Source organism: Athene noctua, chromosome 4, assembly GCF_965140245.1.
Source record: "Athene noctua chromosome 4, bAthNoc1.hap1.1, whole genome shotgun sequence".
Classification (NCBI taxonomy): domain Eukaryota; kingdom Metazoa; phylum Chordata; class Aves; order Strigiformes; family Strigidae; genus Athene; species Athene noctua.
Genome location: NC_134040.1, coordinates 51,960,778 through 51,979,222, shown reverse-complemented (window position 1 = coordinate 51,979,222; position 18,445 = coordinate 51,960,778). Strand labels below are relative to the sequence as shown.

Below are 18,445 nucleotides of genomic sequence, written 5' to 3'. Positions count from 1 at the left end.
TCTCTTCCTCCTTCCCCCCCCTTTCTTTTTCTTTTTCTTTTTTTTTTTTTTTTTTTTTTTTTTTTACTGCACTTCCAGATAAATGCCAGTCATTTGGCCAGGGCTAACTCACAGAAGGTACAGCAGGCACAGATGGTACTAATGCATAAATGTAATCTAGCAAAAGGATGCCAACACCAACCCAGAAAAGGTTCCAAGTAACTGCAGTGCACTTACAGGAATACAGTGATTGGCAAGGTGAAAGCTGAGATTTGCAAGAGCTTACTGTTCCCAAATCAACAATAGAAATTCTACAACAAATGAGCATATTTATTTATTAATTTATAAAATGCACTTAATACTAAGATCTCTGGGCATGTGTAATAATAAAGCCTCACCAAAACCCAAACTCATTATACAAATCACACTGATCAAAGTAAAAGAAGGGAGAAAAGGAAAGGTGGAAACTGAAAAACTGAACAAAATCCAGCACTGAGTACCCTTTCCCCCAAGTTTCTTGGGAGAGCTTCTGAGAGGAAAGATGGGCAGCACAGAGGTGTTTATAAATCAGGTGATCTAAACAGTGTCTGGGCAGCGACAGAAGCAAATCCCATGTGGGTAGCTCTGCAGACCATAAATACCCTATCCTTCCTCAGGATTCAAAGTGTAAAAAGACCCATACCAAATTCTTTTCCCAGTAGTAACTGGTAATGTACACTTCAAAAAAAACATGCAGGGGAGAGAATAAATGCAGTTTGACTGTGTTCCCATGAGACACTTCTCCTAGCTTCTCTAGAGAATATTAGCATCTCCACTAAGCACATCTGTAGCAGCGGTTTCCAATGAGGAAAAATTATTTCAGAGAATACAGACTTCAGCCCACATACTCCAGTCCACAAGGAAGGAAAAGAGTGCAACTGCTGCAGGACTTGAGCAGTCTTTGCAGTGCACACATCCTAGAGGCTGCCAGCACCACTTGTGACGGGCCAACTGCTTGGTAGTCCTGAAAGGGAGCCCGTGATAGACACCACACTGTCATAATACAATCTGAGGACCAGCTTCTGATCTTATTTCCATGAGCTTTACGCTGCTGACTTTAAAGGAACTACTCCTGATTTTCAGCAAGACATGAGATCAGAAGCAGTGCCTAAAAATTAACAGAAACTGGTAACTGTGACACAATTACATCCAAGTGACTTGTTAGCCAATGCCTTGCTAGTAGGAAATGAGAGTACTGCTAGCTGTCAAGATAATGCAGGACAGAAGCGTTCCTAAATTACAGACCTCTTGGCAAAGAATTCCTGCAGAAACCTGCTGCATGTGCTGCCCACCCTGCCTTGCTTGCTGGAGTAACTTGTACAAAAAGAATCTTATACTCCTCTCTTCCTCTGCTGGCTACTGATGGATCCTCATCTTCCATCACGCAAGAACTGTGTTACTCAAAGCCTGCTCTGATCTGTGCCTGCTATGAGTAGCTACAGTTCACCAGAGCACTGTGACTCCTAGCAGTGTTTCTTTGTGGAAAGCAGCAAGTTGACACGTCTCTTCTGTGGTCTATAAAGCCCAAATGAGAATTTAAACTTTAATTTTGTATGCAAGGGGGCCAGACACGCAGCCCTTACAACAGTTTGTGTTCCTGGACAGAGACACCAACTTCTAATTCAAATGCTAGACAGATACGAATGGCTACTGGCATTTCATCTTTGTCCCCATTTATTAGCATCAGAAATCAGCACTTGTTATTCTAACGGACCAGTTACAGCAATCCCTTCTTCTGTGTTCTCTGAGTACAGTGAATTGTGGGTCAATGGCTAGGGCTTCGACCAGCAGTAATGCTACCAACAATAGCAATAAATTAGCACCATTTGAAATATGCCTGACACACAATTAATACACATCTTTGCAAACTGAGAGTAAGGCAGACTGACAGAGATGTGTATGAACATAAATCAGACAGCTTCATAGATTCTCTTCTCTCATAATCCAGAAGGTCTAAATCAGATGTGGAGCAGGCCACAGGAGAAAATATATTCCACGGTCATTTTAATTAGGGTGTCATGTGGGGGGTTGGCTTTCCGGAAGGATTTAGGCCATGGTCCAAGGTAGAGGAAAAAGCTGCCACTTCTAACACTGCTATGAACAGAGAAGGTTTTGGGTTTGGTTGTGGTTTTTTTTTTTGGGGGGGGGGGGGAATAGGAAAGGGATGTCCAAATATCTGTGAAGTATATGATTTCTAATACATTTGAATTAAAACAAAAGCCTAATGATGTGCTGCAGGGTTTTGTCTGTGGAAGGAGAGTTGACTCGTTGACGTGTACTCATTGTACCGGGAAAGCCGAGATGGGCTGAAGGGTGGGGAAACAGCTTGGCATCCACATTCTTTACTGGGCCCAGTGGTCAGTGTCATTAATGCTGAATTCATTATCGCTGTGAAGGATCCAGCTATCAGATACTGCTCGAAAGACTTTGGCTGGTGCAGTGACAGCTGCATCACAGTGGCATCTAGAGGGCTGCTGCATGCAGTGTGTGCAGGCATTTATGTGGCAGAGCGAGGTTCCTGCTGTGGGTCTGTCTTGCCATCTCCAAGCAGCGGTCAGCACTGTGGTGGAGCTGCACCCTCCTGCCATGCTGGGGCTGTTCTAGTGTTTTCTCCTAAGAAAATCCACTTAAACACTATCTACATCTTCAAAGAGAATCACATTTTCCCACAGAATTTCTTAAGTGGAATTTTTTCCTCATAATAATTGCGTGATAATTATTTTAAAATAATTTACATCGCATTCCAAAGGCTATATAATTGGGGTGACTTCTCTCTTTACAAGTAATTATCATATGCCAGTCAAGATAGTGTAAAATCAAATGGGCCAGGCTTTAGGCTGGGGTATGAATGCCATATTCTTGTTGTGTTACAAGCTGAGAACATGACCTCTGGACAACTTAGGGACTTTACAGCTGTAGAGCATGAGCCATTTGAAGATGACAGCATCTCTTCAGAAAAGCCTGGGTTGGAGAAGTCGATCAGCAAAAGGAGATTGGGAAGTATTCCTAAAGGAAGGAGATTTTAGGAGAGGCTTGAAGGGGTATTTCCTGAGTTGAGATCATGATGGAGGAGCAAAGGAGTTTGAAGAGAAAAGTTCTTCTGACAGTTATGGTTTATCTGTTGTTACCTCATATTTCAGAGAAAGATAAATATCATTTTTCTCACTCCGAGTAGTTGCACAGAGGGGAGGAAGGAAGAATAATGGAGATGTTTAACTTCTGCTTTAGAGATGCCATCTCTAGGAACGGTAAATTTCTGATACCCTTTGCCTTTTTAGATGAAAAAGACCCCAAAGTGCCAGGTTTTGTTGGTTGTAGTGGGCTCAAAATTGGGCTCTGCTTCTGATTTTACAAGGCTTGAAATGTGATACATCTAGTAGCATATTCTCTTTCTTCCTAAAAAATATGTAGAGGACTCGAGGAGTCATTTAGGATGCTAACATGAGTAAACCATTTGGCACTAAAGATCAGGCCTGCTGTCAGTTTGGCTGAAGTTCTCCCATAACATAAATGGGATCCCCAGTAATACTCACTCCCAACAAGGATTCTTTCCAGAAAGTTTTAGAAGAGTTCAAAGAGCCAAGACACTTCTCATAGAAAACATCTCTCCTGTTCTTCAGCACCCCCACCCTGCCACAGTGATGCATGTGTACTGTGGAAATTAAGGAAGAGCTCTCAAATCTTCACCTGGAAATGAGTGTTAAGAATACACCCCTCTGGTTTCTCACTCGAGGAGAGGGAGCTCTCCCAGTGACAGCTCAGCGTATCACTCTGGGAATGACGGGAGAAGAAACGTCCTGGTTATCGCATCCACGTGAGCGAGTGTCAGCTCTGGGTTAGGTGTGTGCTGGGATGGCCGCCAGCACAGAGATCACTTTCCCTCTGGCACTGAGAACAAGTTTGATCTGCCTTCCAAGTCATAATTAGATCTGAAGGAGAAGAGCCCTCCATTGGCAGGCACTTGCAATGGGAAAACATGAATGTGTCCTTCAGAAAAGAAGGGTCAAACCTTGCCAGGCCATGGTGTATTTTCACAGAGGCAGAAGCGCTGCAAGTGAGGGAGGCTTACTGCCAAGGGGTCAGATGGAGAGTATGCTGGGGCCCTCGCTCCAAAGAATCTGTGGTAGAAAAACAGGGACTCTCCAGGCCATTTCCACATCCTTTCCTCTTGCATAAGCAATGCTTGCCATGTATGAGGAAAACAACAAACTCCTGCCCTCTAGAGACAGGAGACCTCCAGCTCTGCTGAATAAAATATTTGCCACAACCTCCTTTTGAAGCAGATGCTACAAATGCATACAGTTTTATTCTCCCCTAAGGCCCACACAACTGGCTCAGCATCTCGTCGCGCTCTCTTCTCCCAGACCTGGAAGGCCAACTCACAGGAGAGGCAGCTTGTCAAAACCACTCTTTTTCAAGGCAGTAGTTTATTTGGAGAACTGCTGAATAAAGCAGTCACAGAAAACTTGGCAAAGGAAGATAAATCCCTCCCTTCTTCATTACCAAAACCTGTCTAGGCACGACAGCAAATGCTCACGCTTGTTGAACACTTGTTTCCTTTCCCTTCCATGGCTGCCTGCATACCTCTGCAAGCCTCTCACTCTCTTGTCCTTATCTGAAAAACAGTCAGGGCAAGAGCTGCCCCCCCTGGTATATAAATGACAGAGTGAGTGGCACTGAGACACAAGGGGAGTACAGATGATAAGAAAAACTGTAGCTCTTGCACTCCATTTCTGAGCAGCCCCACAGACCGCAGGTCTGCACACATGCAGGTGAGGAGCTGTACGGTGCCCCTGCTGCTTGTGTTTGACTGCATTAGCAGGAGTTCAGTGTGGATAGAGCTTTTCAGATAACTCTGCAGAAGTTACTTGGAATTTCAAAGGTGGGAAAACAGTGTTGAAAGTCTAGCCCCCCACATCTGTGCTCTCAAGTACTGGGAGTCTTGGCAGAAGTACCGCTTTCAGTGCCACATAGCATATTGAGCTACAAAATCCCTTCAGTCCTGGGTTTCACAAGGTTACACCACTGGTAAACATGTACTTGAAGATTTTGTTCACTGTAGCAACTGTGCCGAAATGTCCATATGTCCAGTTACAAAATAAGCGTTATTAGTAGGGTGAAAAGCTGTTCTTAATAGCATTTTCTCAAAGCCGCCAGCGTACTAAAAATACTACAGATAATACCCCTCAACTCCTCACTGCAATGTACCAAGTATTTTCATTTACATCTAAGCAAAATCTGTACAAAGTGGATACCAAGCCCTGCCAGATGACAACAGCAGCACTTTATACATGCACGCTTGCTCTGCATCAGCGAATGTTTGCTCCAAACATGTAGCAAACCATGTCAACACAAGATTTACCAAAATGCACACCTAAATCACAGGCACTTGAAAAAACAACAAACCAGAACTTAGCAACTTTGTTCAACAGTAGTGAACTGATGAATTGGGACTATGTCGGATATAACACATAAATGGGTTTGAGATACCCATGTGGTTTCTCTTCACAAAATAATACTTACTGCATAATATTTACATTAAGGTAAAAGTTTGAGGCAGATAGCTACAACTGAGCTGAATATTTTCCTGGAAGAAATACTTGTCTGACACAGCAGCCACAGAGTCTTGGCCATCCATTACGCATTTTATCTATTTAGACAGCATCTTTAAAATACCTGTTTTGACTCTATGACTGGCAGTTTTGTTTTGTTGGCCTATACTCTAAAATACAGTATTTATTTGGTGCGGAAAGACAGGAACTATCTTTTAAAAGAAATTAGTCTTGTCCTCCTTTTCTGCACTTTACTCCAAGTTCACTTTACTTGCCCACAACTAAAGCAGGACCAAGTGGCTGTGAAGTCCAACTCGCTACTGAGGTACCTGTAATTGTGCTGGCACATTCTCCTCAGAGCAACCTTTTTGAGGTAGATGACGCCAGTTTTCATTGTGAAACTACCGTTCTTGAAATTCAGATTATGTGACTTGTGAAGGTTGACCTACAGGACCTCTAGATTGTCTGGAAAGATCATGAGGTTTATGCGCACATGATAAGGAGGCTATTTATTGCATAAATATGAGGATAATAAACACGCCTTTCCACTTAAATTACTGGTAGAAATTGCTAGAGTGAAAAAAAAATCCTTCTTAGGTAAAAATATATAGCACCATTCATCTGTAATTTGTTTCTTTTTATTATGTTGTTGTTACTTTAGGAGGGTTTTGAGCCCATCTTGGGGTTCAGAGCTTACCTCATCTCTGTCAGTGATGTTTCAGCCATCAATTACATAATTTTGGGGAGGAAGCCTCCTTGGGCAGCCCTAGAAATGATCCTGATGTCTGCATCAGTAGTGATGGGTTCTGTAGCAACAACGCCAGTTCAGGATTGTTCCTCTAAAGAGATTCATTGCTGGCTTATTCTGTGAAAAATGATAACTTCCAGCAGTATAGCACTGCAAGTAATCTTTTCCCAGGTGCTTCTTCACTCACAACTTGTGTGGCTGCCTAATGGCACTGTGTTAGGATGGCAGTTGGGGAGCACACAGCCACAGAAACCTGTTGTGCATGGTCTTCTGTGGGCGATAATGCGACATATGCAAGGACAGGAAACTTAAAATGGTTTTGCTTTATATAAAATAAACATGCTGGTAACAATGCACATCTGCAGAGATGAGGTTTTAATGCTAAGAGCTTGGCAATGGAGCACACAGGTTTCTGTTAGCACAAGTGTAAAGCCAGTTCCAAATTCTTGTAATGTTCTGAGCTTCTCGTGTCTCTGAGACAAGGGATTACCTGAGTGTCAGGGACAAAGAGCAAGTGTGAGAGAGATGCCAGGTTAAATATCTGAATGCTGCTTAGAGCTGCACAGGACATGGGTGGGTTAGCAACCCCTCTCCAAAGTAAACATATAAATCAGCTATCTTTTAAAAAATAGATAAACTTAACTTCAGTTATATGCTCCAGCTTGTCAACGGATATTTATGAGGCAAGTGTAATATTATAACGGTTATAGCAGTGAAGTACATCCTGAGCGGGGGAGCTAGTAAAGAAGCACACGGATGTTAATGCCAGTAGAATTTTAATGCCCAGGAGATAGGGGCAAGGTGACACTAGCTCTAGTTAATGTTGCTTTTGCCAGCTACAGTGAGGGAAGATCACCGATGGCCCTTTCTGAAGGCTGTAAGACAGTGGGGTTTGGCTCCTGAGCCCAACATAGGCCTGTGGGTGCAAGCTGCTGTCTTCTTGCACTCTGTGGTATGAGGCTCTGCTGAGGGAAGCAGTGGGATTTTTCAGTAAGGAAAGACCTACTGCTGTTCAGCTCTTCCAGGACTTTGAGAAAGGTGCCGCCAGTGCTGGCATCTTGCACCAAGTTTGAATTGCTGACCATTTTGTTTAAAAGGTCCTTTTATTGTTACAACTGCAAATGAGTGTGCCGGTCAGGAGCCTGTGTAGGAGTCTGTTATCCCTGCTAAGCTCCGTACAGGGAGATAATAATTCTAAAGAGGTTTGGAAAGCAGGAAATTGCCTGTTCCTTTGCATTAGCAAAGAAGAAAAGTTTTACACAGTCCTGTCCTTTACTGAAAGTGCTACAGGGAAGAACCCTATAGTCTTAACTGTGATTCCTTATAGAGAGGCCAACTGCAGGCTGGGCCACAGGGAATATGAGTGTAAGAAGAAATAGAATCAGGTAAACCAGATTCTCATCTGCTGATTCAAACTGCACCAGCGGTCTCAGCAGACTGTTGTGGAAAGCTGTCATCAGAATACAGCTCCTTGGGGAGTGACAAAGCTGGGCTACCAGGGATGCACCGATCACAGAGGTGAAAGATGCTCTGATAATGATGTGAAGACAGGGCCAACATGAATGACATCGCTAAATGCATGTCTCAGGAGTGAGATTATTCTAAAGTCCTCACCTTCCTCACGGTTATGTGGGCACTGATCAATTGGGCTGGAGGGCACAGAGCTCACGTGTGCCATATAAATGACAAATCCCAAAAGGGTACGTTCTCTTTATGGGGACACTGCAGTGGGGGTTAGATTCTCAGCTTCTGCTGGTATGTCAGCAACAGACAGTGGAGGTTCTGGATCCTCCAAGGCCAAAATGAGCCAATCTTTTATGACATTGTATATTATGGGGGGTAATACAACTGTTCTGGACAAAACAGACCTGTAAGTGCTCCTCTGGAAAAAATGCAGTTGTTCTTATCAGTCCTAAGTTGGATGCTGAACAATTCAGCAGTGTACAGGGAACCTTTTCCTACATATACAGTTACTCAGCATGTTAAAGAAATAAAATCACGTGCAAGGACAAGGTATGGTTGAGTGACAAAGTACATGAGAAAAGACAGTGCATCATAGGCTGGGTGGCTGTATATCATCCCATGATATCGCCGCCCTCCTTGATTTCACAGGCTACTTCACCTGTCCTTTCTGAATTACTGAAGAATACTACAAGTGAGGCCAAACATACCAAAGGAAACAGTAGCTAGAGACAGTGAGGTGAAGGCAGGATGTTAAAAGCTACCTCATGAGACCAGTGACTACCCAGCAGCAGCCAGCTACTTAAATGCCAAGCGAATGATTTGAAGTCCTGTTCCAAGCTGAGGGTATTCTGTTCCTTTCAAACTTTTCATATCATACTGGTTACAGTTCATAGGTAGTCTGAGCCTGTCAGCTCAGTAGCATTTGGAGGAAGTCTGTGATGAAGGATTCACAGCCTCAAAGGAGATCACATCTCACCAGGACCCTTGTGAAGGCATCCAGAATTTGATGCTGGGTTCACGGTTTTATATAGTGAACCTGACTTCTTCTAATTGCATCCTTTTAGGCGATTACACAACACAATAAAGGAGAGAAAATCAGAAAACTTAAAGCATTTGTTATCCAACCCATGATTAAATACTCATTTTGGAAAAGTCCTTTCCATACAGCGAGGCCCTTAGGCTCAGAAGGTATTGATTAGTATACTATTTCACATGTGAGTACAAAAAGCCTATCATGCAGGAAAAGAAAGAGGAACATTTCTACTGCCAAATTTCAGCTTCAGAGGTAGTACTGCGAGGACTGCTGTCACTGTTTTGGCAAACCCAGTCCACATCTGAGATACCAAGTACAGAGCCCATATATCTGTATCTGTGTATTTTGTCTCTCCTGTGCATATATGTCATATACTTAAAAAAAGATGCTTCTGAGAAAGCTCTAGGCACTCCAGATGGTGCTTAATAACAGAAAAAGTTACACTCTGACACGTTGCAAGGCAATAAAACTCTCCCCAGCCAAGCAGGCAGCTATGGCACTGGCACCCAGCTCCCGCCCAGGCCGTGCCCACCCTGCAGTGCCGTGCCACCTAATACCGTGGTGTGGGGGAAAGGGACGGGGAGGAGCTTTCCCAGCCCGCAACCTCAGTAAGGGACTTGTGCATTCATCTCAACAAACACAATACACACCACTTCTGTGATGGCCAGGTATCTTGCTACTCATTTTAAATCTACTGTTAGACCTTTGTTGCCTTTCATTTATTTCAGTTTGGAAAGATCTAGAAAAATTTATTAGTCATCTCCAGCACAGTGCTGCCTCTCGTTCTCACCCCTGCACATTTTGAAACTTTTTGCTGAGGAGTGTGTCTTCTAGCTGTGGTACTCGAGGGGAGGGAAAAAAGCCATCTCAATAGACAGTTTTAAATGGGTGACCAGGACATAAAGTTTTATGATAGTACATGTTTGCAGCTTGTAACTGAAAGAGCAGAAAGTCTGTACTTCAGTTTGAAAAAAACACCTAATTTACTCTCTAGATCACACAAGAGCTACATGGTGAATATTTGTACAACACTTTGAACAGGGAAGGCCAGCTCTGGCTGTGCAGGAACCAGGCTTGGCTCTAGACAAGCCTGTGTAGTTTCCCCCACCGAAGAGCCCAGTATTGAATTACAGATCGCAGGGAGGCGGCGCATGTTTGCTCACACATGCACACATACAAATAAAGTGCTTTTCACACCAACAGCCAATATCAACAGCTGAGTTCCAGGCTTCTATCAGAGTGCAGTCCAAAAGGTATCCTCCTCCACACGCCTGGTGCCCTGTTCCAGCAGAGCTGTACAGGCTCCAGCAGGAGGAAACAAGGTTGTTTCTGCAGGCACTTCTTGATGCCTTTTTTTTTTTTTTTTTTTTTTTTTTTTTTTGGGGGGGGGGTGGGGTGGGGGCAGGAATGCATTGCCATGTGAGGCTCTAATCTGCAGTTCAGTGGGAGCATCCACTTCCCTTAAGTTTTTGCGCCCTGCAAGAAGTTTATCTTCGTTGTCCTGTAGCTTAAATTCAGTAAGACATTCAACAGTTTAAGAAAGGGCTTTTGATGTAATATAAAACTATTTCTTAGCTAAAAATCCTTGCCATAGATCTCTTTCCTCTTTTCTTTTTTTTTTTTTTTTTTTAAAATACCTGCCATATTCTTGTCCTGCAGTACCTGTGGTGCATTGTTGAGAGTTAAGAGTGGGGTTTTTTTCTATTGAATCTAGTGCATGGAGACAACTCCCATATTCCACATGAAGATCACAGAATGCTTGCATAACTAATTTTTTAATTACTCTAGTCCTAAACCACTAATTTACTTCAATTTTATACCGACTACATGTTGGTATTGTTAAGGTTTATGATCCAGTGATTTACAAGGCATGATAAATCTGATTTCAAATTGGTTGTATTGATGGTTTAATTGCCTATGGGGACAGGAGCGTAACATTAACTCACCAAACTGGTGTATCATGGCAGTGCTGCTAGGATGGTAATTCACCGTTGTAATTAGTTACTTAGAACAAGCCTGTTTTAATGGTGAAGGCCAAAAATAGACTGATGAGTCCACTGTTTGGTAAATAGTGTTTCTATTTAAGTACATAGTCCTTTTCGTAAAGTTCAGATCAATCAGAAGAAAAATTTAATACTATGTTTCCAAAACATGGTACTAATAATGAAATAGATACCACTATGAGATATGAAATAATGAAATAGATATCACTACATAGGAAGTTTTGAATTAATTTGGAGGAACAACTTACACAAGTATGCATCTTTTTCTCAAAACCAACTTGCACGAAGACAGTGATATTGCTTATATCACATACAACCTGGTTTTCTAGTTGATGAAAACCTGTGGTTCCTATTGGTTTGGTCTGGAGTGATAAATCCTTAACAATTGAAAATTAGTCTTTTATCTTCTGACTACTTCACTTTGTCCATCTAGAATGTGGATGGTTTAAAATCTCACTTAAACTATGTAGAGTGCATCTGTTATTATCTATTATTGTCAGATATTGACAGTGTTTTGACAACTGGTATTTCTTCAGTGCTTTTTGTCTGCCTGTTGGATGGGTTACATGATCAGGGGTTTGGCTGACCAAACAATTCCTTCTTGTTCTTCTTACTCCCCTATGAGTCCTCAAGTAAGGAGGTAGGGAGCAGAGACCATGGGAAATGGGTGGGAAACCATAATGGCAATTGCTCATTTAAGGCTCTCCTCTGTCCCTGCTGTGTCTGGAACCACTCGTCCTGGAAAGAAAAAACAGCATTTAGGGGAGAGAGTTGTGTACATGAGACAAACTGTGGCAAGCAGACCAAGAGAGAGGCTCACTGATATACATGTATCTGGTTTTGCTAAGAAATAGTAATATGAAATGTATGTATGGTAAATGTGCAAGTTAGACTTAAATTGTAAGCATGGTGGGAGCTCAAAGCCCTTTACATTGCCTTGAAAGCTACTTCTCAATGCATTTCATGTGTAGGTATCGTGAAACCAGGCACCTTGTCACATCCCATTACCTAAATGTAAAAGCTGTTCCTTACTATGCCAGCGTGCAGTATTTGCTGTTCTGTTAATGACACTACTGTGTTCCTGACCTTCTCATTAATTAGCACTTCCAATGTATTTTCCAACATCCTGATTTCAGCTCTATCCTCTGTGAGCATCACATTGTACACAAAAAATGGCTTCTTATATGGAAAGCCTTGTTTTCATTTGAAATCTCTCATTCTCCAGTTTTCTTAAATAGGAAAAGGTAGTCAAAGTTGCCAGTACAGAAGTTCACATGAATTATAGCACTATCTGATCATTTATCAGTTATACTCACTAAACTATGGGTAAGTTCAGAGCGTAAGTGTCTCTACCTCAGGTAGAAAGGAAAAAAATAAGTATCACGGGAGCTTCTACAAAGAAGATATGTTTGGAACCAAACAGAATGTCTTTTTCTTAATTCTAGTGAAAGTTATGCTTTATAACTCCTCAGATATCACTTCTAAACTTTATTTTAAGGCTTTACAATTTCCAAATTTATTTTGGAATAGGTTTATGTTCCTTTTCCTCCTCAGTTCCCCCCTTATATTGTTCAAAAATTATCTACCACTCATCGTCAGCCTTTAGAAGATGGTGGACACTCCAAAATTGCAGGGACTTGGGAGAAAGCACCTGGCCAGCAGAGCAGGGCCCAGTGCTACAGAGCTGCCACATCCCTGCCTCTGCCAGAGCAGAGGGAGCAGCTTTAACTGCAGAGCACTTCAGCCCTCATGACTGGGGCAGCTCACAGTGGATTTGTCGTGACAGTTACATTTGTGCTACCTGGTAGGATCCCACCAAAGGCAGAGGGGGAAACCCATGCTGTCTTTGCTAACAAAATTTAAGGTGGAATTTCTTCCTAATTTTCTATACACAGCTTTTCAACTGGAAACCCTTCCTAGGGCCAAAGAACACCACCTTCCTTAGAACTAAGAGTCTAGTTTGCCCCTTTAATCACATTTGTTATATAGTTCATTAATGCCATTCTTGAGCTAAAAACACACTGAGCCCCTCTTAACGCACTGCACTTACTGCCTTCATGCAGTCAGACCTCGAAGAAGGAAGAACTTATTTTTGATTCCAGTGATTATTTCAGAACTCAGGTAAAGTGTTGAGCCACTAAATTACCTTCTAAATGCAACCTGAATGCAAACACAAAAATTAATAATAGTCAAATCATTTGCCCAAAATTCATATAAATTAATGCACCTGGTAACTATCTTTAAAGAAAGGAGAGAAAGCTACAAACAGATGCAGAAAATCTGTGTTGATGGGCAAATTGTAATATTAATCACATCACCTAGGAACTACTGCAATTCCTGCATTACCTCTTTTCTGCTAATGTTTTGCAGAGTCTTGTTTTTCCATTGTGGCATTAACTTGGATGTAAATATCCTTGCTGTCAGTGTTTATTTAACATTAGCTCTCTCGTCAGAAGTGCTTGAGTTGCACGGCATTTCTAGATTTTATGCTCCAGAAATACTTTGCTTCCACCACAGAATTATTTTTGATATGTTTAATTAAAAAAACCCCCAACACAACAGTGAACAAAACAAGCAAAAGGAAGGACACGTAACGATGTCCAGGCCTATTATACTTCGCCTTTAAAGGAATCTCTTGGCACTCCCACTTGAGCATTCTGCATCTTTTCTGCATTTATAATAGAGATGATAGCAGCTAGGAGTTACTACGATTACTGTACCCACCTATTCACCAGTTTTATATTTATTATATAGTTGACAGAAGTAGAATAATTATAAGAGCATTAGGAAAAAAATCCCTTGATCAGAACACCACCCCTTTCGTGCTAGTCAGGGGCAGGTGCCAGCTGAGACTTGCTTGAGTAATGCCACATAACACTGTGTGCAATCACCCTCCCTGCTAACCAGTAAAACATTTAGATCAAAATAAATAAATGAAAGAAATATGAAATTCAGCCCTAATTTCATCTGATAATTCCATAATCTCCTGGGTTTAAGAAGAAAACAGTAATTTTCCCCCAACCATGCATCTTTAAAAAGAAATCGGGATTCAAAGCATAATCACAGCTGCCTGTTCCAAAACTAGCACGGTTAACTTGGCATCATCTTTTACAGTTCTCCTACAAACTGTTTCATAGACACAGCAATTTCGAAGTCCTCAAGTAGGAATTGAAGGGGACAGATAAAAGAAAACATGCTCATCTTTTTTCCTTTTGAGGAGACTTTTCACATAACTTATGTGAAACCTGCCCCCCTACGTACCTTTGAAGACCACCCCCTGCCACTGCCTGGAGATGGCTGCTGAGACCAGACTCCTGCAGACCCAGATGTGGTCCCTGGCTGAGGGAGGCACCTTACGGGCTCCTTACGGGCCATCTGGGGTGGGATTGCATGTTACAGGGCCCACTCGAACAGAGACTTTGTAATTAATTAAGAACCTCACACCAAAACATGCAATACCAGCTGGCATTCCAATTGTACCACATGCGTTTTCATACAAATACTCAGTATTTCATACCTCGGGGAATTACTTTCTCTGAGTAGAGAAGTCCTGAACAAAGGCACAATGTAAGCTGGCTTTTTCCGTCACAGATAGGAAAGGTATCGCTGCTGTGCCCAGAAAAGCTGCTTGAAGAGAGGAGCTACTCTGTTGGAGAGTACACCCTGCTTCAAAAACGGATGCTCAGTTTGGAGTCTGGGCATTTAAATAAGCTCTGAGAAGTCACTATCAATTTTTAGTGCTTATCCTAAATTAATAAAAAAGGGTCATCATGTTTGTTAGTGGATTTGTTTCATTCAGCCACTCCAAAAGCTGTCAAGATTAACCTGGTCCCATTTATGGGAAAATGGTATTTACTTAGGTATGACACCAAGAGAAACTGCTTTTCCTTTTGGTGCACAGTAATTTTAAAGCACATAAGAACAGAGTTTATAGATGCAGAGCTTGGATTATTGCTGATAAAATACAGTTTCTAATCAGCAGCAGCTCTGCTAACTAACAGTCACATTTATCTGTGCTGCATTGTGTGAGGATTTGGCTTGCGGGAGGTCTGTGGGAAGTATCTGTCTTCACTCTGATCTTCCTTTGCCATGTTTAGGTAGGTTTGAGTTTGCTCTCTACAGTTACCAAGAATTTGTAAATTATCCTCACAAAAGACCTGAGTGTTCAAAATGTGTCTTCTGTGTCATCACTGCTTTCCTAACATCATAAATTTGTAAGTCAAATGTAGTGCCTCACTCTGGGTAATTTCCATTAATTCTTAAAAGGTTTTTCATGGGTATGTTATTTTCACAAACATCTGAATTTAAATTACAGCTGCCTTCTAGCATCTAATATTCATCATTTGAAAGTCTTGGTCGCATGTATTACTCCACCAATAAGAGCTTCTCTTTCTTCCCCCCCCTCAGGGCCGATGTATCAACTTCACCCGAGTTCAATCTCAGTAGAGAAGGAGAAGAGGATACCAGGAGGAAAGACAGCCACATTGCCACTTTTCAACCAAGCAGAGAGAACCGAGCACTTCCTCACATTTCTTGGATCACCTTCAAGCCCGAGCTCAGAAGGTTTCTGCATTCTCCGCTCCCAGGAGCCAGCATTGCTGTACCAAGCTCCTGCGTTTCACCCCAGTGTGTTGATACTCTGTGAGATTTGCAACAGTGACAAGAGGAGCAGCATTGACTTGCATGCCTATGCTTTTAAAGAACACAAAAGGGAGAATACAGACACCAAAGATGATAACATTTTTCTATTTTTATTATTTTATGTTTTTTTAAGGACTACAAATTCTCAGGACATAATGTGCTCTTAGCGGAGATGCAAAGTTTCTCAGATGCAGAGATGGCACGTGTTATTTAAACAGGGACTACTAGCCAAAGGCAGAGGATAAAAATTCCCACCAGGCTAAGCAAGCGCAAGAGTTGAGTGCCTTACAGCGATGTCAGATCACAAAACCCTTGCGAGTCTCCCATCGCATCGTGCCTTACGGGAACCTTCTGACTGGAAATCTTGTCATTCTAACACTGAAAAGTGCACACGCATGACAAAATGTAGACAGGATGCCTCAAGGTACTGGTAGCAAAGCAAGACTTTGCCCTTTAGTTTTTGAAGACACCTTTCTTTCATTATGCACCCGGGACAGGAAGAAAATTAATAGAGCGTTATTCCACGGGAAGACAGCCTGTAACCAGAGATCTTGAGCAGAGTTTGAGGGACTGATGCTTCAAGACCTTGACACTGTGGCTGGTGGTTTTTTTCCCCTTTCCTGCATTCAGAGTTCAGTAGCGCATAAAACATCATCATCTATAAACATACCTAGCAGTTGTAGGCTTATGTATTTTTTTTTTAAGATTAAAAAAAGCAGTAGCCACTAAGCTGGTATCTCAGGGTTTTTTTTTCCCCCACAAATCTCCAAGGGCTCTTCAGCGTCACAAGCCAGCAACTCTCTTTGCATGAGAATTTCAAAGTTTAATTAATATAATTAAAGGCAACAGCAAGCAGCAGCCTGTGAAGATTTTGCTCATCTTTTTTATGCCTTTTGACATTGAATGACCTATTACTGTATGTGCATTACTCGGTTTTCGAGGGGGTACCGAGCATTGGTTAAGATTCAGCAGTGGAAAAAGACCTCCTTCCATCAATTTAGAAATTAAATTTACAGGAGCGCCGGCCATCACAAAACATTGACAATGTATGTATTATAATTTTTTAGAAAAACCAGTGTCGTGTCACGTCGACGATGCCAAATTATGTTAGCGTGAGCGGAAACACTGTGGGGGAGGAAGGAGGGAGCAGCTGAAGAAAAAGGCTCAAATGATCCAGTCACTTTCGATACTGTACTTCAGATGCAAAATGGATATTCGAGTCGAAACCTGACAAAGCGCGCCCGCTTTGATGGGAACTGGTATAGACAATGACCAGTGGCTGGGTCAGTGGGATGTCTCTCTGCGAGCAGGGAGGCTTATCAAATGACACTAAAAATAAGTTCAACAACCATCACGTTGGAGGGGAAAAGGCGAACATTTCACATTTGGTGGGCATGAATGTGTGCAAGATGGAAAGAGCAATGCGAAGCATCCTGGTCTAATTATCTCCTTTGTGCTCTTCATTGAAATTGCAAGGGACATAAATAATTCTCTTGGTCGATGTCCAAATTTGTGGCACTGCCCAAAGAAGCCTTTACATATATCCACTCGCTTACATCTTTTGCTTGAGTTTATTTATGCCACTGGTAGCCTCATCATCAACAGCCATGTGTGCACAGCAGACTATAAATAAAATTATTATCTAAGTTTCAGTGATTATTTCCTTCTTCTCCTCCCCCCTAGCCTCCCAACCTCTTCTCACAACTTACCCTTCATTTTGCCAGCTACACAGTCACCCTCGATACTGGCTTCCAAAGACAGCCCATCTTCCTGTGGCCCCACGTGGCATGCCAACAAAGCCTGCCAGAGCCTAACTCAGGGGCTCCCAACTGTTCCACACCTATTGAGAACCTGTCACCAGCTCATACAGTGCGTAGCATCAGTCACGTAAACAGAACAATCAAGTGCCCGCAGAGACGGCTTGTCGCTCCCATACCTCGCAAAATCGCAGCTTTGATACCACTGGCTGTTGGTTGGGGACGTTTTAGCCCAGTTGCATACAAAAGGCCGATTCTGTCCATGAAGCCCAACCATCAACAAGTCTTTGGCTTATTTCAAGCCACTGATTAAAACTCTGTGTACTCTCCATCTTAACTTGAGATGAAGAACCAAAACTAGGTAGGTTTGCTAGGACATGGATGAAGTTCAGTACCACTCCTTAAGATACTTGAGGCAATACAGGCAGAAACACTGATCTCATCAGACACCAAGTAAAAATAAACTCTGCTCTTGTTTTACTTACTTTTGCTTGATTTTTAATGTGAACGCGACACTTCTTTTGAGATATCACTGGAATTGTCAGCTTGCATTTTGAGCAGCATGTTGCATAACAGGAAAACATGCAGATGAAGAGGATTTTTCCCCTCACATGTATCTGCTGTCTCTCAAAGAATATTTGCAACAAATAGAGCCACAGAAATAGAAATCCACTAATAATCTTTTGTCCTCTCTAGCTGTCTATCCATATTCATTAAAAACTGTAGAATGCACAATTTTTCACAGAGTGGCTGATACCAAGCAAAAACGTATTTCAGGTATCTACATTGATTTTTCCCTTCTAATTGGCATGATATTACAGTACGTTACACTTTTCATTTAACGGAAGATAATATCCTAAGAGTTTCATTCTTATACAGTGTGGAATATCTGTCACAAATAATTTGGGGGGAAAGAGGCATAGGGTAATAATACTTTAAAATCCACTGATTCAAATTGACACAAAGTAAGACTTCTTGGCACGAGAGCTCAGAATGCTTGAGAAAACCATGATTGGGAGGGTTAATAGAGTACGTCTGTTGCACAGTTTCAAACCTTGGGTATCTCCTGACAAAAAGACCGTGTCTTAATAACACTGTTGGTATCTATTTTGGCCTGCATAGGAGAATAACAGTCTTTTGAAAAATTAAATGAGCATAGGAGTGATCCAGAAAACATTCTACTGAGAAGTATGTATAAACCCCTAAACAGTCTGAAAGGATTCTTTAAC

The 18,445-nt window shown here is 42.0% G+C and overlaps 1 protein-coding gene across 1 annotated transcript in view; it reads left to right on the top strand.

Moving 5' to 3' along the window:
• Positions 1-16,188, top strand: part of ANTXR2 (ANTXR cell adhesion molecule 2) — a 119,540-nt gene extending 103,352 nt beyond the window's left edge. The window contains exon 17 of the mRNA XM_074905363.1: positions 15,226-16,188. Within this exon, the coding sequence (XP_074761464.1) occupies positions 15,226-15,264 (39 nt within the window). The 3' untranslated portion in view covers positions 15,265-16,188. The remainder of the gene's footprint in view (positions 1-15,225) is intronic.
• Positions 16,189-18,445: the final 2,257 nt, after the last annotated feature.